At 42.7% G+C, this 26,548-nt stretch overlaps 1 protein-coding gene across 1 annotated transcript in view; it reads right to left on the bottom strand.

Annotated features, from left to right (window-relative positions):
• The window catches only part of KAZN (kazrin, periplakin interacting protein), a 621,239-nt gene extending 596,493 nt beyond the window's left edge, over nt 1-24,746 (bottom strand). The window contains exon 1 of the mRNA XM_044668681.1: nt 24,506-24,746. Within this exon, the coding sequence (XP_044524616.1) occupies nt 24,506-24,746 (241 nt within the window). The remainder of the gene's footprint in view (nt 1-24,505) is intronic.
• Nucleotides 24,747-26,548: the final 1,802 nt, after the last annotated feature.

Here is a 26,548-nt window from a genome sequence, read left to right as displayed (position 1 = left end):
CTTCATGTCCAAAAGTGCTACCTACTTGCTTATTCCATGATCAAATCTCATTCCATATATATCAACCCTGTAAGAAGAGACTGGTTTAGTCGCGGAAAGATTGGCATAGATTCAGTCAAGGAGCTGGGACTAGGATTGTGGCTCCAAGATGCCCAGACCCAGCACTAGTACTAGAGATCAGGTGACTTTAGGAGATAGGTGAGTGTTTATACATGTGCTAGGAACAAGAAAAAGGGGTGAAGAGGATATTGCAAGGATGAATGAACAGTTCAAGACTAAAAATAAAAGAGATCTATGAAGATGAGGCAGTGGGGCCATAGCAGATAGATAGACTTGTATCAGGACTACTGTCCTAATACTCCCTTTGGCACCATCTTGGACAAATTGTGATTCTCAATTTCCTCCTTATTTTCTCTGTTTGTCTCTCATACTTGGAATATTCTCCTTTCTTGGCTCTAACTATTGATCTCTCTGGCTTCCTTTAAGTCCCAACTAACATCCCACAAAATTCTACAGGAAACCTTCCCCAGTCCCTCTTAATTCCAGTGCTTTCCCTCGGTTATTTCTTTGTATTTGCTTTGTATATATTTGTTTGCATGTTGTCTTCCCCATTAGAAAGTAAGCTCCTTGAAAGCAGGGACTGCCTTTTTTTTAATTTTTAAAATTTATTTAAAATTTATTTAATTTTATTTTTTAAAATTTAATTAGTTTAGAATATTTTTCCATGGTTACATGATTCATGTTCTTTCCCTCCCCTCCGCTCAAAACCCTCCCATAGTCAATGTGCAATTTCACATGTGTCATTGATCAAGACCTATTTCCATATTATTGATATTTGCATTAGGGTGATCACTTAGAGTCTACATCCCCAATCATATCTCCATCAACCCATGTGATCAAGCAGTTGTTTTTCTTCTGTGTTTCTACTCCCACAGTTCTTCCTCTGAATGTGGATAGCCTTCTTTCTCATGAGTCAGGGACTGTCTTTTGGCTTTCTGAATTTAACATAGTATTCAGCACATAGTAAGCACTTAACAAATGCTTACTGATTGATTTGAGTCCATGTCTGTGCATATCTACTAGTCCTAGAGCAAGGGATGAGTCACTGAGGGGCTAAGTGACTTATCCAAAGTCACTGTATGTATCAGAGGCAAGATTTTAATTTAAGTTTTCATGACTACAAGGCTACCTCTTTGTTCACTCCCAGCCATTCTCAGGCTTTTTTAGTTTCAGGATCCCTTTATGCAAAAGAATTATTGAGGACCTCCCCTTCAAAGATACATTGTTATGTGATGAATCAATATTGTTGTATTAAAAATTAAAACATCTTGGTATCATTATGAAAGTAGTTTTGGCGGTATTTTCCCCTTCCACTAAAAGGGTCCTGAGGACCACCACTGGTCCTCAGAGCATACTTTGAGAACTGCCACACTTTGCTAAACTACTTCTTTAAATATTCAATATACAAGAGCAGGATGGGGAACTGGTACACATATTTAGACCATGAACTATTCCTCAGTAGGTAAGTGGTTAAAGGATGTGCACAGTTTTTTAGAAATATAATGCAGTGGGGAAAAGCATTGAATTTGGAGTCGTAGGATCTCGGTTCAAATCCTGATTTTTGCACTTGCTACCAAAGTGAACGTAAGTTAGTATATATGTCCTCTCTCTAGGCTTTGGTTTTCTCATCAGTAAAACAAGGAGACACAACTAGGTGGCTTCTACAGTCCCTGAACATGAAAGGTGCAAATTAAAAGTGACTATTGGAAAATGCACCCTAAATCACTAAGAGTAGGAGAAATACAAATTAAAGAAACTCTGATCCCAGGTCTTCCTGACTGCCAAGGGGCAGCTCTTGAATCAACACATTATGTTGACTCTTCAGATGTTGTTATCACGAAGATGACAATGATGACGACAACAATGACAATAACTAGGATGATGATGATGAAGATAATGATGCTGAACACGTTGACTGATGATGATGATGATGATGATGATGATGATGATGATGATGCAAAGTACACAGAATACGGTCTGAAATATTTTTATTCCTCATCCTGAAACACCTGAACTTTGGCTTTATGTTATGCCTTTTACCTAAGCATCTATATCAATGAAATGGCATCATGTGAGCCAGACACACAGCTGTGCAATGATTCACATCCATTTCAAACAAGGAGAAAGCAAGTAACAATAAAATGTTGTGCCTATAGTCACAGAAGGTATTAGAACAGAATCTAGGCCATTACTTACCACCTGAAAGAAAAATTCAATAATTCAATTCATAAGCACTTATCAAGCCACTCTCATGTGCCAGTCACTCTGCTAGACTCTGAGAATACAGAAGGAAAGAAGGAAGGAAGAAAGGAAGGAAGGAAGGAAGGAAGGAAGGAAGGAAGGAAGGAAGGAAAGGGAAGGAAGGAAAGAAAGGGAAGGAAGGAAAGAAAGGGAAGGAAGGAGGGATGGAGGGAAGAAGGAAGGGAGAAAGGAAGGAAGGAAGGAAGGAAGGAAGGAAAAGGAAGGAAAGGGAAGGAAGGAAAGGGAAGGAAGGAAAGAAAGGGAAGGAAGGAGGGATGGAGGGAAGAAGGAAGGAAGGAAGGAAGGAAGGAAAGAAGGAAGGAAGGAAGGAAGGAAGGAAGGAAGGAAGATCTCCTGCCTTCAAGGAGCTTATGTTCTATTGAATTTCAAAAGCCATAGAAAAGCCATAGAATTCCGTCTTGGGCTTTTCCAGAAAAGATCATCATCTCTAGAGTATTTACTCTGAGTATGATTCCACCATTCAAAAGGAGAATCATAAGAAACACACTTCATGAGAGAAAAAGGAAACAACATCCAAATACAAAGATGATAATCTCCCTAGTCATAAACTCAGAATGAGGCTAATACACACATTCTAGGTTACACTAAGGGCTGCTTCTAAGATGTCTTTGTAACCCTCTTACTTCCTTAGATGGTTGCTTGCATATAGGAAAACTCTATAATTGGCTACTGAATGAACAAAGAGTATGTGTATTATGTAAACATATTGGGTCTCTCTGCCTTGGTTAATCCAGCTGATTTTGAGATAAAATCTTCTTATTCTAATGGCAGGTCCTTCCTCCCCCTCCCCCCCCAGAATTGGAACCATGGAATGTCAGAGCTGGGAGGAATCTTAGAACACAGAATGTCAGAATTGGGAAAGAATTCAGAACAGAGATCGTCAGGGCTGGAAGGGCCCTTATAACACAGGATATCATACCTGGAGGGGTCTTAGAATACAGAATGCCAAAGCTGGGAGGGCTTTTAGAACAGAGAATGTCAAATCTCGGAGAGACCTTAGAACAGAGAATAGAGCTAGAAGAGTGCTTAAAATACAGAATGTTAGAGTTGGGATAGACCTTAGAAATAGAATACTGGAGGTGAAAGAGCTCTTAAAATATTGAATGTCACAGCTGGGAAGACTCTCGGATATTATTTAATTCAACTCAACATATTACAGATGAAGAAACTGAGATCCAGCAAATGAGCAAGGGCTTACCTAACTCAGTGGCAGAGTATAGTCTAGAACTAACTTGGAGTTTCACATTCTTTCTATCATATCACACTTCACGTATTATCACTTCTCCACAAACCTTCTCTCATGGACATTGACAACCATTCTTAAGGACATAAGCAAAACTGACAGGGGAAAGTGCTGAGCTCTCAGGAGTAGCCCTGCCATTCTTTCCTTGGCTTTGCTCTGAGGGCCCAGCTCTTTTGACATCAGGGAGGATGCTTCATCCTCCCTGGCACAAAAAGCTCCATTTTTACCCATCTAGGAACAGAAAAAAGGAATCCAGAAATTAACAAAGGGTCCTTGGGTGAGTAAAAATGGAGGCTGCTTTTCCAAACAGAATGATGCATGAACTGTCAGAGATAAGATCCTGGCTAGGCATATTTAAGGTGAGCATAAATAGCAGTGGGCATTAGGGAGGCCCCTTCAGATCAACCGTATGGGAGACCCCATAGATCACACCACAAAATAAACGAGCCCGTTCTTCTGGCCCGACGTAGCTCTTGTGGAAAGGCCAGAATGCAAAAAGAAGCCGGCTTGTAGCGATTACAGTCCACATTAGGAGGATTACTGCCATCTCCCAGAGGGAAAAGGCTGTTCTGCTATGGAGGACTTCTGTGGGTGACTTTGGTTCGTGCTCTTAATGAGCAAAGGAAAATAAATCAGACAAAATGAGAATTATGCATTCAGATGAATTATCTGTGGAATGAGCCCAACCACTTGCTAAACCCTTCAAAGAGATCCCTCAAAGAAAATAAATGTATGGGGCCATGGAAACTCCTCAGCAGCTTCTGGCCACTGTGATATGAAGCTATAGTTAAGCACAGTGCAATCTAATATTAATTTTAAGTGCCTACTATGTGATAGCTGCTGGAAATACAAAGGCAAAGATGAAAATGATCTACTTTTCAGCAACTGCTCTCTCCCTTCCTCCCTNACAACAACCTTGTATCAGTCTCCTACACTACAATATACATACAGATAACTGTGCTAGGTTCCATAGCAGATGCAATATTTAGAAGTTTCCTGATTTCAAGGAGAATATAATTTAATAAGGAAGATTAGAGACATCCATAGGTGACTAAGCACATATGGAAAATATGAACTTAATTGCCCGGGGAGTGACTGTAAGGGACCGATCGTTTCCATTTCATGGGGGCCCTTGAATTAGAGTAGCTGTGTGACCTTAGACAAATTACTTAACCTCTTGGCCTTAGTTTCCTCATCTGTAAAATGACAGCTTGTTCTAGATGAACTCTAAGGCCTCCTTCCTGCTCTAAATCTATGGTTCTAGGTTCCAGTTTTGATGCCAGTTATAGTTGGTGTGTGGAGAGAGAGAGAGAGAGAGAGAGAGAGAGAGAGAGAGAGAGAGAGAGAGAGAGATCAGGGAAGTCTTCCTGAAGGAGGGAGTACATAAGGTAGATTTGGATAGATTATGTAGGCTATCTCACCAGGTAGAGAGATACATGTATCCTCCAGAGACAGTCAAGGGAGTCCATTATGAGTCTTGGCATTGGTCAGCAGCTGAAGGATTAAGTCATGTTTGCTCCACCTATCTATTTCCTCTATTACAAATGATAACAATCCCATTCAGAAAGTCACCCCAAACAAAGCCAAATGTGCAACAAGGGCAGAGAATCAGAAGATTTAAAATTAGAAGAAACCTTGAAGAAAATCCAGATGTGGCCCCTTTATTGTTCAGACTAGAGCTGGAAGGGATCTCAGAGGCTATCTAGTACAACATCTTATTTTACAGATGAGGAAACTGAGGTACAAAGAAGTCAATCAGATTGCCCAAAGGTATATGTGTGTGTGTGTGTGTGTGTGTGTGTGTGTGTGTGTGTGTGTGTGTGGTATATGAGATCAAGAGAAGGGTTGAAATGAAGGAAGAAAAAACACCTCTCAAAGTATGTTTCTTGAGTGGAAATGCCACAGTTGTATCCCTTGGCTTAATATTTCATGCCAAAGGCACCACTGAGATCATTGCATAAGCCAACCCAAGGGAGGACAGTCAGGATGACAAATGGAACACTCCCTCTTGTATCTAGGAAATGCCAGGAGGTGTAGGGGACGGGCTGTGATACCTAAATGCAGAGGGGGAGCTAGCCTTTTGACTGCTAGTGATTTATGGACAGCCTCTCAGCTTGTACTCTTATTTACATTGTTCAGAGTGTATAAACTCTAGGAAAATTTAGTGTTTTAATTTGACCGCCTAAGCTGTCCTTCTCTTCATCCACCTCCATGAAAATAGAACCATAAACTGTCCTGGACATTGGGGGTTTGGGGCATCATCTGCTTCAAATCATAAGTTCCCTGAGGGCAAGGGGATAGGATTATATTTATGATCAGAGAGTAGTTTTTATATGAGAAGTAGCAGAAAGGACAGGCTACTCATTACCTCAAGGACCCGTCTTTTTAAATACTAGAGTTCTCCTGGCAGTGCTCTGAGTCTTCAAAACCGAAAATATCCTGATCTCAAAAAGAAAAGAAAAATAAAAACACCTCCCAACTAGAGGACAATGAAAAAAAATGTGCTTCATGGGTTTAAGCAGGGCACAGACAATGTGGGTCCATGAGAAAAGTACTAGATTCAGAATCGTGTTTTTTGTGGAAATCAAATGCTCCTTGGAAAACGGCAGGCAAGTTGCTTGACTTTTGTGGGCCTGTTTCCTCCACTATAAAATGAGGCAGGTAGTCCAGGTGCTCTCTAAAGTCCTCAAGAACTTCAAATCTCTGATCTTATGATCCCTAATAGATGGTTGCTTATATTCTGGTGGAAGATGTCCAGGGATGAGGAAGGAGCATCTCCTTATGAAACCATCTGTTCCAGAACCAGGGAGAGGAAGCTCTTAATCATATTGAGGGGAAATCCTCCTTCTTGTGAGTTCCACTCCTTGGTATGGGTTCTAGCTTCTGGGATAATCCTGAATACTAAAACAAACTCATCCTATTCTCCTTGAAAGGTCTTTATATTCTGATCCCTTCTTATCTTTCCAGTTGTCATCATTATCATCATCATTTTTATCTTCATCTTCTTTTTCTCCCTCTTCTTACCTTCCTTCTAAGAATCAACACTGTGTATTGGCTCCAAGGCAGAAGAGTAGTAAAGGCTAGGCAATGGGGGTTAAGTGACTTGCCCAACTAGGAAGTGTCTGATGCCAGATTTGTACCCAGAACCTCCCCTCTCTAGTCTTGGCTCTCAATCCACTGTGCCACCTGGCTGCCCCCTAGCATTCCCCTCAGCAATCTTAGTCGCATGCACCTACTTGCTCTTCCCCATGTGCAGCACTTCAATCCCATCTTTGTGGCTTTGTACTGACTGTCCCCCAGGCCTGCTAGAGTCTCCCTTCTGCCCTCCACCTCTTAGAGTTTCTAGTTTTCTTTGAAATTCTGCTTCAATGCTATCTTCTGAAGGCTTTTTCTGGTCCTCCCTGTCTCCCCTCCATCCTACCTATAATTAGAACCTTCTACTCCTAAAATTACCTTTAATTTCCTAGGGATGGATGTTGAATGTACCTAGTTATTTATATATTGTTTCCCTTTTATAATGGGAGCCCCTTGAGGGCAGAGACTATTTTTGTACCCCCACTTGCTTAACTCAGTGCCTGGCTATATTGCCTGGCAATAAATTCTGGTAGACTGACACAGTAGGTGCCTAATAAATGTTTATTGGATTAGATCGCCAAGAAAAAAATAGAAATTGTTGACTTTACTTACTTTGGGCCCCTATTTTTTGTTCCAACTGATAAACACTTTTAAAGGCTTGTAATAAACCTTTGGGGAAAGAGAAGTTTATTACAAGGATGCCATGACCACCTTTGCTTATTTGCAGTAATCAGGTCCTGGGGTATAAGCTTTTCATTTCATAAATGTCATCTTCTCTAATAAATCTAGGTGATTCTAAGGAGATTAGCCCATTACCCAGGACTGGTATAAATGAGAAAATGATGGGCTGGATCTCACGCTTGAGGTATTTTAGGCAGTGTAACAGGCTAGTTAGGGATGGCAGTTAGCCAATCGGATCACAACCAGAACAGCAACCTGGCCCAGATTTATCCTTCAGGTCATGACTGGTGCTATCCAATATTTAGTAATGGAAGTTTATAAAGAGCGATTTTCATGGAAAAGAGGGAGGGCTTCCTTGATGGTAATGACTTAAAGGTCTGGATTTATCCAATACCGTGTGTCAGAGATGGTTCTTGGGGAGGGGGGGGGAAGAGGTGAGTTTCAAAACAGAAATATCTCAGAATAGGAAGAATTCTCAGAGGCCACTGACTCCTACCATATTTGAAAAAAAAATTGCATTTTCAACATACCTGATGAGTTACTATCCATCCTTTGCTCGGAGACCTCCGGTGAGAGGGAATGTTGCAACTTCTTGAGTCAATCCAATCTACTTTTTAAAAAATTTTTTATTTAATTTAAAATTCTTTAATTAATTAATTAAGGACAATCCAGTCTACTTTTGATGCTATTCATGGATAATTGAGAAGTGAGACATGTATGTTGTATATACCAGCACAATGGTAGTCATTTGTAAATTTTCCTAAATTTTCAAATTTGGGATTTTTTCCTAATTTAGGATTTTGAAATTTTCAAAAAAATTTCCTAAAACTATATATAAGTCACTATAAAGAAAAAAGTTAAATCTAGGGCCGAAGGGTCCTTTCTGATTCATACAGAGCTTCTCGTTGCATCTCCTAGCTTCCAATGGAATTCCCGCTGACATGAATATAAGTTTCATATTTGGGACAGTAACAGAATACTTGGTTGGGGATCCCATTATATAGATCTGAGGATTTCAGGGAATAGCAGAAAGAAATCTATATGTTAAAAGGAGCAGTAGAGAAGTTGGAAACTAAAATGAGTTTTCTTAAGCTTGCATTATGGTGAGAAATCTGAAATTCAACAGAGGCAGAAGACTTAGGTTCAAATCCCAGCTCTCCTTAATACTTATGTCACCTAAGGGTGGCCAGGTGGCATAGTGGATGACCAGGCGTAGAGATGGGAGTTCCTAGGTTCAAATCTGGTCCAAGACACTTCCTAGCTGTGTGATCCTGGGCAAGTCACTTGACCCTGTTTACCTAGCTCTTGCCCTCCTGTCTTAGAGCTATTACTAAAACTGAAAATGAGAGTTTAACAACAACAGAACAACCTCTGTTACCTGGGGTCAGTCAGGGACATTTAGTGACTAAAGGACATGAAATTATTGATCTAAATTAGAAGGTGCCTCAGAGGCCAAGCCCAACCTCTCCATTTTACAGAGAGAAAACTGAGGCCTAGAGAGAGTAAGTAAAATAGGAATATGGTATCCCTGATGTCGAAATGAAGGAGATCTTGAAATCCATTTAGTCCAATGCCATCCTTTTCTGGATGAGCAAATGGAATCCCAAAGAGGTAACTTGTCCTAGGACCCATAGAGAGTGAGCTAAAAGGTAGGATTTGAATGGATGTCTTTTGGGGTTCTTTGGAGTGCCATAATCCAAAGGGCAGTGATAAGCAGAGTAGGGATCCAGGTGGGGAGATCAGTCCTGAATCAGGAGGTAAGACACAGAGTGTGCTAGAGGGCTTAACCACTTGACTCAGTTTATCTCCCCCAAGCTTCATTATTTTATGGCAGATTCTTCTGTTGCCCTCTTCTCTTTACCCCTACAATAATGGGTTGGCAAAGCCCCAAGGCACACCTGCTATGTCCCCCTTCTGACTCAGTGGACATGTGGGCTCAGATGTCACCAAACCTCTTTTCTAGAGACAGAGAATACCCAGACATCTATGTTTATTCCTCATGATCTACAACCCCAAATGTCACTTGGCAAATGTCACAAATGTTGGCTGTGGGCACATATAATTCTCTGATCTGTTCCAGAGTCCCCCACACCCAAGTCATTAGAGAGTTAGAGCCAAATGCACTCCAAAGATGCCTACATCATTCATAAGAATCCTAGATTACAAAAAAGAAAAAAAAAGGGGGAGGTGAATTGGAAATATAATGTTGGGAATTCTTGGCTCCTGAAGATATCAGAATTGAAGACCAAATCAGAAGGAAAAAAATACTGAATCTGGAGTCAGAGGTCTTGATTTAGAAACCAAGCTTTACCACTAACTACTGGTGTTACCTTCGACAAGTCATCATCTCTCTGGACCTCAGTTTCCTCATCTGTCAATTATCCTAAAATGAGGAGTCTCGACTAAATGACCCCAAAGTCTTTTCCAGCTCTGAATTTGCATGGTAGCAACTCTTCTATGTGAACAAAAGAGCAGGATCCATGAAATCTCATAGAGAGCCAACCAAATGTTCAAATTGGACGCCAGGATGCTGCTGGGCCACAACTGGAGTTTCTAAGTTGATTATGTTGCAACGGGCTTCTCGTATACAGCTGTTATCTTTAGGGGAGGAGGGAAGGCACAATCTGACTCCCAGAATACACCAATCCATGGAATGACCAGCTGTGTTATAACAAGGTTCAACTGTATGTGTGGATGCTAACGATCCGTGGTGTGAAGCAGCTGACCACTGAATCATTATCCCTTCTCCACAGGAGTTCCATTAAGACTTAAACGTGCGTCCCTTCTCCAGCAGGGCTGCCGTGTACAATGTCAAATTACCCACAGAGCAATCAGAGTGGGAGAACGTGCCCTCCGGCAAAACGTGGGAAGCCAAATTATGCAAAATGGCAGCTCCAGCCCCCTCATTTTTCTGGAAACTTCCAAACTGAAACGTGGCTTGGGGGGGGGGGTCTCTCTACTTGCATTATTGCACCTGATGAGCTGCCCAGAGAGGAAACAGAAATGTGATTTAGCTGATTCACATGTTAATGAAGATAATGAGGGTCTACGGAATCACAAGTCAGCAGTGAGAGGTCAGCCTGGCAGAAAAAAAGAGAGCTGCTCCCAAGGAAAGGAAGACCTGCGTCTATGCTCTGTCTCTGACGCATATTGGCTGTGTGGCCCTGGACAAGTCATTCAGCTCTCAAAGATCACCCATCAACATTCTAGGTCTATGAATTAAAGAAGAGTTCCTGATCTGCTTTGTGGAAAGAGTTTTTGCCTTGGGAATTCTGGAAGCTGGTGAAATTATGGATCCAGTAAAATAACAACAAGGATGACACTGATGATCACCCTCTATGTAATGTTCTAAGGTGTTCAAAGCATTTTCCATGTGTTAACTCACTTGATCCTCATAACAATCCCACCAAAAAGGTTCTATTATATGAACCCATTTTATAGACAGGGAAACCAAGGTAGGGAAAGATTAAACATTTAGCCCAGGGTCACACAACAAGTATCTGAATCTGGATTTGACCTTAGGTATTTCCAATTCCACTCCCTAAGCTCCATCCACGGAACCACCTGGTTGCCTAACTCCACAGGACAGCCGGAGTCCCATGGTTAATAGGGATATTATAAAACTGCCCAACTCTTGTGATGGGCTCCATTTTCTAAAAACACATATCTTACTGTCAACCAGAAATGAAGAGAACAGAACACCATTAGTCAAAAGTAGAAAAATCACTCCTGGAATTAGAATAAGTAAGTGGATTCTATTGAGTAGTTTCAAAGGAAAAGAGTTCAAGTTAATCAAGGAAAGAGAACTATATCATTTGCTACAGATGATGGGGAGGACTTTTCCTAGTCATGATGACAGAACAATGGAAAAAAGATTATAAATCCATGGCATGAATCTCACCTCTAGCCTCTGATGTGTGATCAGCAGGAACAAGTCCCTTTCTGGGCTTAAATTACTCCCCCTACACTTCCAAATAGACCTACTGTACATTCCAACCCCTCTCTTTCTGGGTTGTTTCCCTCTATTAGATTGCAAGTTCCTTGATGTCAAGGACTGCCTCATCTGTTTGTATTTATATGCCCAGCACTCATTGCATTGCCTGCTATGTCGTAAATGCTTTATAAGTCATAAAGGCAGAGATTGTGCCTTGTTTATCTTTGGGTCTCCTCTAGAATCTATCACATAGTAGGTGCTTAATGGAATCACAAGACCTTGGAGCCCCCTTAGTTTGATTCCTTCGCATTTTGTAGACAAGGTAGGAACTAGGTGACAAAAGGGATACGGTGCTGGATTTGGAATAAGAAAGAACAGAGTTTAAACCTGGCCAGGCCTCCTAACTTCTTTCAGCCTCAACATCCCCATCTGTAAAAAGGGGATAGCAACAGCACTTATTTTCCAAGAAAGTTGTGAAAATTAAATGAGAAAATATATATCTAACATGCTTTGGAAACCTTTTGGTCCTAGCAAATAAGTTCCAACTAGAATGGCATAAAGCAATTGGTAAAAAAAAATCCATTGGGTGCCATATTGGTTTATATCTTAGTCAAGGATGGTTGTCATCCTTCACACTCAACGAGGACCAAAATGACGTCAGGGTGTCAGGGTCAATGTACTATTTGTCTAACTGTGGCTGATGGGACCAATCTGAGTTGCAAGTCTCTGCTACAGGTCTGGCACAAGTAGCCTATGTGAATATTTGGGATGGAGGTGGCTTTAAAGTTGTCTATCTCTCTCACATAGTCAAGGTTAAAGAGATAATCAAGGTATAACTTGGAATCTGGGAAGGGAAAGTGATTTGTGGTCAAAATCATAGAATATGGGAAGAAAAGAAGCCAAGTAGTTAACTGGGCCACCCCTATATGTCAACAGATTTCCTCTACAACATCTCAGAAAATCCTAACTCCATGTTGACTTAAAGACCCTTAATACCAGGGAGCTCATTATCTCCTAAATCGACCAATTTCACTTTTGTCAGCTTTCAATCTACGGAGGTTTTTCCTGACAGTGTTTGAGCTGGTAGAGACTTCAGAACATAGAATGCTAAGTATTCAGAAAGACTTTGGAATATCAAATGTTGGAGCTGGTAGGACTCTACAGATATCAAATATTAGACAAAGATTTTTTATTAGGAAAAGAATATCAGAGCTGAGAAGAGCATCAGAAGACAGAACGTCAGCATTTGGAGAGGCCTTAGAACACAGAATGCCAGAGTTGGAAGGGGCCTTAGAACAGAGAATGTCAGAGATGGGGGGGACAGGGATTAGAGCAAAGAATGTCAGGTCTGGGAGGGATTTCAGAAGAGATGATGTTGGAGCTGAAAGAGAATGTAGATCATAGAATTTTGAGCTGGAAGAAACAATGGGAACCACACAATCCATTATTTTCCCATTTTACAGAAGAAGAGAACAAAGATGAAGCAACTTCTTTAATGTTATGTAGATAAGAAATGGTGGAGCCAGAACTCACACACAGATCTCTTTGTCCACAAAGCCTTCTCTACATGGTGCAAACTCCAATCTTTCCTTCTCTGTCACCTTCACAAAAAAGGTTATACCCTATGTCTAGGGTATAAACAGAATAGGATGAAAGGGAACAAACCCTGGGGCCAAAAAGAACAATACAGGATGTGAATGAAGGGTAATTTACAGTCCTGTCCTTTTTTAATGTGACCAAGATGACCAGTCAGCCAGCCTTCCTCCATCTGTCCAGATGGCTTTGGGCCTAACAAGGAGTGTGTGTTATTTCTATTCCTTAGCTAGCTCTTGGTCATACCTGTAACTATGGCCAAGACAAATGCCCAATAGAGGCTCTTCCTTTTGGACAATCGTTAGGACCAAGGGAATCTAATGCAAGAATCACACCCAACCTGATGTGATTATAAGATATTCAAAATTCAAAAACTGCAATAATTCTATACCAAAAGTAAGTTTAGAGTCTTCACTCAATGCCTCACTTTTCAAAATCCTTTTGAAAAAATGCTGGCATTGTACTTTGGTTCAAATCCACCTCTGATACTTACTACCATGTGATCTTGGACAAGTCACTTAACCATAAAGAACCTCAGTATTTTTTTAAACCCTTAACTTGTGTGTATTGGCTCCTAGGTGGAAGAGTGATAAGGGTGGGCAATGGGGGTCAAGTGACTTGCCCAGGGTCACACAGCTGGGAAGAGTATTTTTTAACCTATAAAATAAGAGGGTTGCACTGAATGCCATCTAGGTTCCTTCCAAGTCTAAACTCTTGATCTTCTGATCTCTGCTACTTACTGCTGTGGGATCAGTCACATAATCTCTCTGAGTTTCAATTTCTTCACTGTAAAATGAGGTGGTTTTAGTAAATGCCTTCTAAAATCATCTCTGGCTCTACAAACATGGCCCTATAAATAAAGCATGTAACCAGATCTTTCTCCACTTGGCATCTCCTTGGAATCCTTACCCAGAGAATCGTTGGTGCTCAAATGTTTGTTGAATGAGAGAAGGAAGAAAGAGGTAGATTAGAAATCTATCAAAGTAGAAATCTTTGGCTTTTATGCTTTGGAAAACTATTTGCAACAACTCCATAGTGGGAAGAGAGCCAGGAGTGGCCAGCTCCTCCCCAGTGGAAGATGGCGCATCTACCTCAACAACTCTTTTCCTTTCCTTCTGACGTTGCCAAGTGTGCTCTTTTCTGCCCACAAGTTCTGATGACGCTCTGGCAAAAGGAAGAAAACAGCAGATGGGGTAAAGGATAGTGGATATGGGCAGGATCGAACCACCGAGCCATACAGAATGGGCTCTATGTAAGCTCTCACATGAAGGTCTCTGTTCACCTGAGTGCTAAGAGGACAACGACCATTACAGAAGTCCAAAAGAAAGGCTCGGCTTAGTCAAATCAACCAGGACGTCAGTAAGCACGAGGAATGTATGGAGAGTTTGAGAGGGACTACCTCCATTTAGAGGACCACAAGGTGGCTTGAATTCTGGACTTGGAGACAGGATGAGCCAGATCTGAATCCTTTTTCAGACACTTACTAGCTTTGGACAAATCATAGAACCTCTTTGAGGTTCTTTTACCTGTAAAATGGACGGAATGATAACACCTACCAGACAGAGTTGTTCAGAAGGGCAAGTGAAATAATGTTTTGGAGCAGTTTGCAAACTTTAAATCCATCTATGTGTGAGCTGATAATAGCGTTACTACCAATAAATCAATGACTCCTATTGAATTTGAGACAAATTTGAAAGTGTATTAACATTTATTCGGCAGCAATTCTCCGGAGAATAACATGTATGCACAAAAGACTGAACTTTAGAGACTGAAATGGCCTCCAAGCCCAACAGGAAAATGCGTGCTTGTCCCCCTTGCCTAGGAGTAGACCCAGGACTTCCCTTTCACTGGATTTCTCTTGGTGTCAAGGCATTTCAGATGGCTCTTGGCCAGATGCCTTTCTCAGGGTTACAAGGGTTGTGGTGACTTTTACTCATTGTGAGTCACCAGCTCCAATCTACCGCCAGATGGTTGAGCAGAGGGCGGGTCCTCTGCTGGCTTTGGTAAAGCTGCGTTTTCCTAAATATTGCTAAATATCTCTTCTTGTCTACATTCTACAGTGACAAGGCATGAGGCCATTTCTGATGGTTACCTCCTACCCTCTTTCCATCCCACCCACCCCCCCATCTTGTATTACTTGCCTCTCCTCTAACTCTCAAAGAGTAAGGGCTAATTTCCATTTAGAGGATCATTTAAAAACTCATTCTCCAGTCTCAGCAGGTGCCAGAAGGCTGATTCTTACCTGATGTGTAGCAGAGGCAATGGGAAGTCAGAGCGTATGGTTGGCACTTCCCATTCCCCAAAGGGCAATCATAAGAGCTAAGGAACAAAGGCTGATGTCACATGTCCCAAGAATATTCACCTGGAAAGCTAGGAAATCTCTTTGTCTGGCAACAGTGAGAGAAAACATGCAGGGGGCATGGCTGTCCCCCCCAGTTGACCTTCTGGACCCATTGGGCCTCATGCTATTAGTTGGTGGAGACCACCGAGCAGTGCCGCACCTGCAGAGGCCATCTGCCACATTCTTGCCGATGGCCAGAGAGTCACACTTTACAGCCAACAAGACTCCCCAGAGCATGGGATTGCTGCCTGCCATCAGGAGAGGAGCAAAAACAAATGGGAAAGGGTCAGCAGCACACAGGGGATTAGAGGGTCTGTCAAGATCTGGGTTTGATTCCTCCCTCTGATATATAATGGCCATGTGACTCTGGGAGTGTCACTTAACCTCTAAAGCTCCTAGACAGCTCCCTATGACTAGGAATTACAAAAGAGTTCCCATTTTCTATTCATGGGAAAAATTCCTACACTTGGAATTCAATACCTACATGAAATTTCAGGTTCTAAAAGGAAGGAAGGAAACAAGCAAGAAAGTAGGGAAAAAAAGAAAGCAAGAAAGTGAGAAGGGAGGAAATGAGGAGAGAAAAGAAGAAAGGCCAGAACAATAAAAGGAAAGGAGGAAGAGAAGGATGGAAGGAAAGAAAAAAAGGAAATAAGGCAGGGAAGGCTGAAAGGAAGAAAAGGAAGGCAGGAAGATAGAAAGGAAAGAGAAAAGGAAGGACAAAGGGAAGGAAGGAAGAAAAGAAGGAAAAAGGAAAGAACTCCTTCCAAAAAAGCAAGCAAGCAAGAATCCTTGGTACATACACAACTAGGAATTCTGCTGATTTGGGAAAAATACTGGATTTTGCCTCTATCACTTAATCAGCAAATACTTAACCTTTCTTTGCCTCAGTTTCTTAATATGTCAAATGAGGAACACTGAAAGAGATGACCTATGAAGTCTCTTCTAGCTCTAAACCTCTGATCCTATAATTTGACCAAAAAGGCAGAAACTTACACTGACCCAGAGAAGTCTGGCTAAAATCCAAAGCATGATGCATTTGAAAGCTGAAGTCAGCACAAACCCTGACTTATGCACAAACCCTTAGAGAAAACTCTTCCAGCACATCTGGAAGACAGTGGTGACTCTATAAAGAATTCTAGCCAGTTGGTAACACCTAGAAATGAAAGTATCTGTGGATTTAGATGTATTTCAAGGATGACATCACAAATACTGCAGTGTTCCTAATGAGCTGACTTCAGAGTCAGTGGCAAAGTTGTGGCTTCTGACCTCTGTGACCTTGGACAAGTCACTTTACTTCTCTGGGGTTCAAGTTCTTCATTTACCAAATTCCAGGGTTGACTAGATAGTTCCTACTAGCTTTGGATCTATGCATTAATGACCCAAAGAAACAAGGATGTTCATGACTAATGAACTAGTTTAGAGCTTAGCTGACAAAGTGAGGCAGGGGATTAGCTAATGACATAATTATGGCAGCTCACATTTATAAAATTCTTTCAGGTCTGCAGAACACTTTAGATTCATTATCACATTCGATCCTTCTAGTGATTCTACTGTATACAGTTGTTTCAACCATATCTGACTCTTCATGACCTCTTTTGGGGTTTTCTCAGCAAAGATATTGGAGTGGTTTACCATTTCCTTCTTTGGCTCATTTTACAGATGAAGAAACTGAGGCAAACAGGGTCAAGTGATTTGTCCAGGGTCACACAGATAGTAAGTGTCTGAGGCCAGATTTGAACTCAGGAAGATAAGTCTCCTTGACTCTAGGTCCAACATTCTATCCCCTGTACTAACTAGCTGCTCATATCATGAGTCAGGGGCTAGTATTGCCCCAGTTTTTCAGATGAGGAAACTGAGGCTTAGACAGTTTAGGTTATATGCCCAGGGTAATAGAGAGATAGTAGATTTCTGAGGAAGGAGCCAAACCCAGTTCATCCTATTTCCAAGTCAGAATTCTAACCAAGACTCTCTACTGCCCCTGAAAGGTGACTTCTAGATCTCCATGGAACAATTAACAAAAGAAGAGAAATCTGAACCTACAACAATCAAGGCCTCTCTTTGCCACTAGGAATCAGAAACTCAGAGCTAGCATCGATGACTCAATGAGTATTTATCAAATGTCCACTATATGCTAGGTAAAAGTGAGAAAGTCCCTGATGTCAGGGAAGATAAATGTTATTGCAATGCTTAGTATAGTGTCTGGAACCTAGCAGACCCATAATATGGCAGGTAAGCTACCACAGTGAATAGAGGGATAATAATAATAGTACCTATTTCCTAAGGTTGTAAATCAAATGAGATAATATTTTGGAAATGCTTATCATAGTTCCTGATATATCATGGGTGCTATAGAAATGCTAGCTATTAGTAGTAATAGTATTATTAACAACACTAATAAATACTCATTGAAGTTTCTCTGATAAAGGTTTCATATCTAAGATATATAAGGAATTAAGTAAAATTTATAATAATTAGAGCCATTTCTCATGGTTAAATGATAAGAATGCAGTTTTTAAGGGAAGAAATCCAAGCTATCAATGCCCATGTTTTTAAAAAATACTTCAGATCATTACTAATTAGAGAAATGCATTAAAGCAATTTGTGATTCTATCTCATACTCATCAGATTGGAAATGTTGACAAAAATGGAAAACCACAAGGGGGTGTAATAAAACAAGTATATTAATGCATGTCTAGTAGAGCTGTTAGTCCAGTCATTCTGGAAAGCAATGTGAAATGATTAAATTATATAGATATAGATATAGATATAGATATATACCCATTGACCCATTCACCTAGTAATATCAATACTAGGTCTATTTTCCAAAGAGATCAAGAAAAGAAGAAAAGGACTCATATAAACAACAATCTTAATAGCAGTTCTTTTTGTGGTGACAAAAAATTGGAAACCTTGGGAGTGTCTATTAATTGAAGAATGGCTGACCAAGCTGTGATACATGAACATGATACAATACTATTGTGCTGTAAGCAATGATGAAGGGGGTGTTTTCAGAGAAATCTAGGAAGACTTGTGTGAACTGATGCAGAGTGAAGAGAACAGAACCAAGTGAACAATTTCTACAATAATGGTATGTAAAGACAAACAATGTTGAAAGACTTAAGAACTTTGGTCAATGCAGTGACCAAACACAATTACAGAGAATTCATGATGAAGAATGCTACCCACCTCCTGCCTTGACTTGACTTGATGGATTTGCAGTGGAAAATGAATATTTTTTGGATATAGTCAATGTGAAAAAAGGATTTGTTTCATCATGTATATGTGTAGGTTATGAAAATTGGGGGTTCTATTTTTGATGTAGTGGTGGGAGACAAGGTAGAATTTTGTTTATGAAATACATTTGAATATTTTTTAAAACAGAGTAGAAAAAAGGAAAAGAAATGAATTATTGTTGACTGATAGAATGGATGGAACCTAAGAGATCATCTAAGTTATTTCTTAACCAGTTCTCTGAATCTTATCTATCATATTGGTGATAAGTGGTCAGATGGTTTCTATTTCAAGACTTCCAGTGTTGGGAAACTCATCTTCTCTGGAACCATCCTATTTCAATTTTGGATAGGTCTAAGTGTTTTAAAAAAGAGTTCCCTGTGAATTTTCACCCATTGATCATAACTCTAATCTCCTGGACCAAGTAAGAATTCCCCAATCTCTGATCCAAAGAAGAACCCTCCAAACTCTAAAAGATATTGGTTATGCTTCCTTGACCCCCACCCCAGTTACTTCTTCTCCAAGTTAAGCCATCCCCAGGTACTTAAAAAGAGTCTTGAGTCATCTCATCCTCCTGGTCACCCTCTCTCTGTATGAGCTCCATCTTATCAATGAGTGGCAGAATGGAAGAGTCAGGAAAACTTGGGTTTGGATCTTGCCAAAGACACTTTCTAGAAGGAACCACAGGGAAATCATTTAACTTCTCTCATCATTAATATGAATGGGGGCAGCTAGGTAGCATGGTGGATAGAGTGCCAGGCCTGGAGTTGGGAGGACCTGGGTTCAAATTTGGCCTCAGATACTTCCTATCTGTGTGACTTTGGGTAAGTCACTTGAACCTAAAGGATGTGGCTTCTAAAAGACAAGAATTTACATTGCAAAGTTCTAGTTTCTTAAGGGTTTCTATCAACACATCACAAACCATTTTACTCCATAGGTAATTATCACTTAACTGATAGGGCTCCAGTCTTGGGGCAGTGAAGCCTAGTGGCAGCTACCAGTGACCTGCACCAGGTATGGAGTCTAACTGTATTTGGGAAGATCTACAGGTGCCTAAGAGACTATTTTTCAGTCTTATATCTACAAATTAGATTGGAAACTTGGTCCTTTATGTCTTTCATTTTTATCTTTACACCCTTATATTCTGTCTTAGTAACAACTTAAGAAAGACGGGTAAGGGCCAGGCAACTGGGTCACACAGATTTGAACCCAGAATCTCTGACTCAAAGCTGGGTACACTAGCTCTTGTGCCACTTACCTTCCCTGAACGGAAATTCCTCCCCAACATTTGGAAACATCAGCTTGACTTATTTGCAATCTATGTAGTCTTTCTTTTAAACCTTTACCTTCTGTCTCAGAATTGGTAGTAAGTATCATTTCCAAGGCAGAAAAACAGTAAAGGCTAGTCAATAGGACTTAAGTGACCTGCACTGGGTCACATGGCTAGGAAGTGTCAGCATTCACATTTGAACCCAGGACTTCTCATATCCAGACCTGGTTCTCTATTCACTGATCTACCTAATTGCCCTGAAACCTATATTCTTAGAGACTTGTTGAGGGCAAGGAGAGATTAAATAACTAGCCTATGATCAACCAACTACAATGTGTTAGAGGGAAGACTTGAACTCATGTCTTCCCACCTCCAAGGCTAGACCTTATAATATACTGCTTCTCTCCTCTTAAGTCTTACTTCCACAAATTAGAATGAAAACTTGGTTCTCTATTCTAAGGCATGGAGCTACCCACATTTCTACTTTGCATGAATAGTAAGTCAACAAGCTTATAAGTGTTTTCCTTGTGTCAGGCACTGAGCTAAACCCTACAGATACAAAGAGAGGCAAAAACCCATGATTTCTTCCCTCAAGAAGCTCTTAATCTAATGATAGAGAAACATCCAACTATGTACATACAAGATATGGAGAGAGAAAATGTCATGGAAGCTCAGAGGGAGAGAAATCCATACAGATGTACACAGGTGCATGTTTATGCAATGTATTTTGATCAATAGACTCTGCACCTGTGATTTCACTCCTGTAGGGAATCCTAACTGTGAAAACACCACCCACCAATGCAGACAGGCTACTCCGCTATGATTTATCATCCAAGGTGCCTGAGCTGCTTAGAGGGTAAATGATTCTGTCCATGCTCACATATGGCCAGAATGAGCCAACAGCAAGATTTGAACTCGAGCTTTCCTGATTTCAAGGCTGCCTCTTGATTCACAAAGATAGGTTGTTTCTACAGTGTTTATACACTGGCTACACTTTCATTTTGTATTTCTTTGCCTGAGTATAAATATAATTATTTCCTCAAACATACATGCACACACCTATATACACTCACACACACAACAAACTATACAGTTTAAGCACTAAGCTTATCTCCTACTGGGCATAAGCATCTTATGACATCTAGAGCTAACACCTGTTTGAGTTAGTTATAATACAGCCTAATTGCTTTAATATATATGTGAGCAAAGCAACCTATTGAATCTAATATTAGGCATTCATCAAACATAAGCTTTTTAGAGAAACAAATTGCTCCCCGTACCAGCCCCCCTGCCCTCCCAAACCTGCAAGCATCACAAGCACATTTTTTCCAGAGGTGCTACTTGGAGGCCGACAGCTCAGAGACATCCCTTTAAACAAATCAGCAACCTGGCTACAAACAAGATGCACTGAGCAAATGCTGGACACTGTCCTCTCTGAACCTCCTCCTGTCTACCTGTCAAATGTGTTTATGACCCCGCCAACCCCCTGCTGCTGTTCAGGGGGATCAGTGGAATGTAACACCTCTCGCTGGCGATGCCCTCTGCGGTAGGTGCCCGTGTCCTCATTAGGGATTACTCAACTCACTGAGAAGAGAGAAAACAGCAAGATGGGCTGCCTGCCATGCGCTCTTTCAACACAGATTCCAAGAGAAGATGCTGCAAAGTGACTAACCCCCCGATTTGTAACAGTTCGCTTTCGAGACTCTGTTACATAGCAACCACACAAGGCTCACGGAGGGGACCAGCAGAGTTCATATTTTGTTTAAATGACAAGAGTACATTCATCCACCCTGAGAACCTCAGCTCTAAAGCCAAAGGTGTCCCAAAGGCTTCCTGCTGGATTGTCAGCTGGATAAAGCAGCTGATGATGGATCAGTTCATATTCTTAATTAATTAAAACCTCCTCTTTTTTACTCCCCCCCCCTCACTCCCCGGGGTCAAATTGCAACCTTATTATGGGAAAGAAAAGTGAATTCTTCAATATCTGTTTATGGTAATATTAGAAAAAGATTGTTTGATAAGTCAACATGCATTTATGCCTACTATGTGCTAAGTACTCTGATCTGTTTCTGATACCTGTTGACGTTGGATTTTTTTTTTTAATTAAAGGCATGTGCTGACAATTTTTATAGACGCTTATATCATTTGGTTTTTAAAGTCACAATCTAAGAAGCAACAACTGCATAGAACGTCGACAAATGGGAATTATCTTAAATCATGGGCTTAATGATCCTAATGAGCACATTGAAAATTAAAACTATCAGAATATAATTGAGGAGGCTAACTTGGGAAAGAAAGCTAGATTAAGAGGCTGGGATCCACTCTGGATTTAGATGATCAAGAAGCAAGGATTTTTCTAAGAATTCTTTTAAATGAATGTGACATGGTTCCATATCCCCATGTGCTACGAAAAGGTAAAGCCCAGTGAAAAGAAATAGCCAGGCTTCCTTTACAGAGGGTCTCTTCCACTCCAATCAGGCAGAAGCATCAGATTTAAGAACCTTTCCTGTAAATAACATCTGCCTGCTATATAATCCCATTCCTTTCCCCAAAACCACACATGGGTGAAAATTCACATCAATTTAAAGGGAGATGGGCTGACAACTCTTTTTAAATTGAGTTAAAACAAGGAGGCTCTTAAGAACATTTACCTGGAGTGGTTACTGGTTTTAGTGTCTCTCATTTGAGGATTTTAGGACCATCAGGGCAGCCAAGAGGCATTTCTACTTTTATAGCTGATGCATTTGGTGGGGGTAGGGGGAGGCCAAGCAATTGAGCCACCTGACTGCACCCAGCAGCAACGTGATCTACTCTCCAGTGAGAATTCAGCCCTCATCTAGTTACCCCCAATTGAAAATTAATCCCATAAATCACTACATACATTTACTGCAACCTGTTTTTATAACCAACCAGTAGACTAAACTTTCCCCTGTGAGAGGAGGGAAGGCTGTGGTCAAGAGTAAGATTGCTCAGACCTCTCTGATTGGACTTGTAATCCTTAGCTCTATGCCAGTTCTTAGCTTCTGTCATATTAGAAAAACCCCTGTCCATAAATCGTAAGCAATGCTTTACAGTTTATCTCTCAGAGACTGGCTGACCTACAGTATCGTCAGAAAGATCAGCTGTAACTTAACATATATACACTAAGGTACCACCGGATAAGTTACTGAAATCTGCCCAATTTCCACCTTGCAGCTCTTCTGCCAAACCCCAGAAGACAGCTCATTCATCAGCCTTACATAATGCCCATTCAGTTGCAGCAGAAGTGAGCTGGTCTTTAGGAACATCAAACCACTCTGGGGGTGGGGACAGGATTTTAGGGACCACCATTAATCTTCAGGTTCAAACTCAACTCACTGAAGCCCCAGGACTCCAGCATGTGCACCCGAGCTTTCTGTCAAATTCTTGGAAAAGGAGGTCTTGCAGTGAACCAGAAGTCAGTTTCAGGGCTGACAGAGGACGGTTTGATAGGACCCTCCCCTGACCCTAGCATGCTATTCAAAAGGTAGGAAGGAATAAACAGCATCTCTGCTTTGCTTTGGCTTTTCAAGGGCTTAAGGGTTACAATTACATTGAATTTTATAGACAGCAACTCCCAAGATTTTAAACACTTGGGCGATTAGCAGAAATCCTAAATGGCCTGGCTTGCCTCACACTTTCTTGCTTCATAGAGATCAAACAATACATTTTAGGGAGAGTTCATCTAACATTAACCCTTGCAAGGGGGACTTCCCAGGTTGCTTGGGAGCCAGTGTCAACTCGGCCAGCTGTATGGGCTCTGCAAACTGTAAGGAAGTCACTTCTAGAGCTTCGGCTTCAGGCTCCCTCTTGGCCAGGACCATGCATACTTTATTATCAGAATGATATTATTTTGGGAGGGGGTAATCTAGGAAGATTCCCTCCTGGGGAAAAACACGATCCCCGTGTGCTGTATTTTTTTGGCTGGGGAATTTAAACTCCCTTCCGAACAGGGCATGGCCACCGTCGCAGGCAGAGTCCCTCGCAGACTGCTGCTGCTGCTGCGGAGGTGGCAGGGCTAGATTCACATGGAGGGAGGCTCAAGTCCAGGTGGAAAGAAGACAACGGGCCCCAGTTTTGGTGGAGGGAAGTGGGAACAGCACGGTGATGCAACTGGCCCTTTCATCTCGGTCCCTGAACCTGACGCCAGCCCTCGGAGCCCCAAATACAAGCCAAAGAAGGAACCAAGTAGCTTTCTGAAATTGGGAGGCGGGGAGCATCGCTAGCTTTTCCGGGAGGGTGGGGGGCGGGAAGGGCACAGACAGTCAAGCAGTCAGAGATGAAAAGTTTTCCCCATTAATTAGGGTTTTGCTTGCCACCCAAATTATACTTTCTATTCCCAAGGAAGCCAGGGTTGGCTCCTCTACTATCCAGCAATTCCGATTCTTGTCCTCTGTACCCAAGGCGCGGGCATACCAGTCAGCTCTGTGCACTCCCCTCTAAGGTAAGAGCCCCAAATGGACCGGCTGCAAGGGTTAAAGGACACGACTCTAAGGATGCTCCCTAAGCCCCCACGGTGGGGGGCGGGGGAGGATATATCCAACAGTCATTATCACCCTCTCTGCCTTTTGCCAGGTTGGAGTCCTGTTTGCAGCCTATTTTGTAGGCAAAAGACAGCGAGAGGGTCGGGAGCCTTGAATCAAGCCCACCCTTCAAGCCAAGCCACCCTGAGGAGGCGCGGGCGTACCCTTTCGCTAGATCAGCCGGGGGCATTGCAGGGCGCATGAATGGACACGCACATGCAGAGACAGACAGAGGGGTCTCCCGGACCGCTCTGGGGGTCGGGGGAATCTCTACCTTGTGCGTTGTGATGGTTATTCTCCATGATCGAAGAGTCGCAGCTGCCGCCGCCGCCGCCGCCTCCACCGCTGCTGCTGCCGCCGCCGCCGCCGCCGCCGCCGCTGCCGCTGCTGCCGCTCAGCTCGGCCAGTCTCCTGTTGGTGGCTGTCAGCTCGGCTCGCAGGTTAGTCACCTCCTGGCTGGCGGACTGGATCGCCCCATCGATCCGGAGAGCCAGCTGCTTATTGTCTTCCATCATGCTCAGGATTTTGGCCTGGGGAGGAGAGAAGTGACAAAGAGCAGCATGATGCCCGGGCTGCACCGAAGGGCGCGGGGTACGGGGCGCCCCGGCTCTACCTGTTGGCTCCCTAGCTGCCCCACTGGCTGCCCCCTCCCCCCTCCGCGCTGAGCCGCCGCGGCCGCCACCGCCGGGCTCTCCAGCGCAGGAATGACAGGGGCTGCTGGAGCAGCAGCGGCAGCCGGGGGAGGAGGAGGAGGATGAGGAGGAGGAGGAGGAGGAGGAGAAAGAGGAGGAGCGGCGGCGGCGGCAATTGCAGAGACCCAGGCGAGGGCTGCTCGGAGAACGGGGACAAGCACACTTTAAATGGAGCCTACCATTTGCCCCGAGCTCCGGAGGGGTGTGTGAGTGGGGGGCGCCCTGTGCTTCCTGACCCCGGGGGCTCCCTACCTGGGGGACACGCACTCCTTGAGGAAAGGGCAGCAGTCCGGGTCCCGTCCAGAGGTCCCTGGCGAGGAGGAGGCCCGAGTCAGCCTAGAGGAGTGGGAGAGCGCCCAGCCCTAAACCGGGGCACCACCCTCTTCTCCGGACTTGCAATTGTCCCCCTCCCCTCCCCAGCCCGCTCTCGGGGGGCAAATGAGTGCGGGGCACAGTCCCGGAGCTCAGCCTCCCCTGCTGGTCTAGGGCTCGCGGAGCAGCCCGACCTCCACTCTAGGAACCCGGCGACGGGCACTGAAGGAGGAAGGTGGGGGCGGCGGCGCTGGCCGTGGGGCAGCGGGTTAGAGAACCCGGAGGGGAAAAGTGGAGCCGGCAAGAAGGAGGGGGGCACTGTGGGACTAGAAGAGACTCGAGCAGACTATGGAGGGTTGCGGAGGGTGGGAATCCGCCCCCACCCCACCTTCCTGGAGACAATGCAAGCATCGGGGAAGGGGGGGGGGTGTCCTCCTTACACACACATTTCCGAGGCTGTATTAGGTAAGAAAGGAGAATTCCCCCATGGGATAGCCACAGTGGAGAACCTGGAGGTAGCAGAGGACCAGCTAGATCCCTAAGTAGGGTTCCTTAGCTCACAGGATGGTCCTAGAATGGATAGATAAGACTATCCTATCTGGGCTGCCAGGTTCTGATCCAGTTCTAGGACTTGTGACCTCAATTTACCCAAGACACTATTCCAAAGAGTTTAAAATCGCCCTATACTCCCAGGACAACCCCCTTCTTCCCGGCCCTCCAAACCCACATTTTATTTTCACATGCATTCTGGATGCCAGACCTTGTTACCATAGCAAACCTTATACTTTGCAAATAGAACAATTAAAACCAGCCAAATTCAGCCCGCGGCCAAGGAAACCCAATTTCCACCCAACCGTGTCTTAGGACCACTTTAAAAGACTTGTTCTTGCAATTAGACCTTCCCCTCTTTTAAATATAAAAATATAACTATTTCTGACCTCCAAGTCTCTCCCTTTTCTAATCCATTTTTCTGAGGACAAAACAAGGATGCTTCCTTACATACAGGTCTAGTCATTCACTCTTTTGCTCAAAAATCTCTAGTGGCTCCCCATTGCTTAGTGATTTGAAGTTTAAACTCCCTCAAGGTCTTTCATGGCCGGGCATCTTGTTATCCATATTACTTCGATTCCACACACTATATCTTCTAGCCAAACTGGACTTTATCTAAGTTCCTGCCCCTCTAATTTCCTACCTCTGTCCCTTTGTTTATATTGCTCCTTTTGCTTGGAAGGCTCTTCTTCACCTTTTAAATTCCTACCATCCTTTAAAACCCAATGCAAATGCCATTTCCTCCAGGAAGTCTTTCTTTTATT

Source organism: Gracilinanus agilis, chromosome 3 (assembly GCF_016433145.1).
Source record: "Gracilinanus agilis isolate LMUSP501 chromosome 3, AgileGrace, whole genome shotgun sequence".
Taxonomy (NCBI): Eukaryota; Metazoa; Chordata; class Mammalia; order Didelphimorphia; family Didelphidae; genus Gracilinanus; species Gracilinanus agilis.
This window is presented reverse-complemented; position numbering and strand designations above follow the sequence as displayed.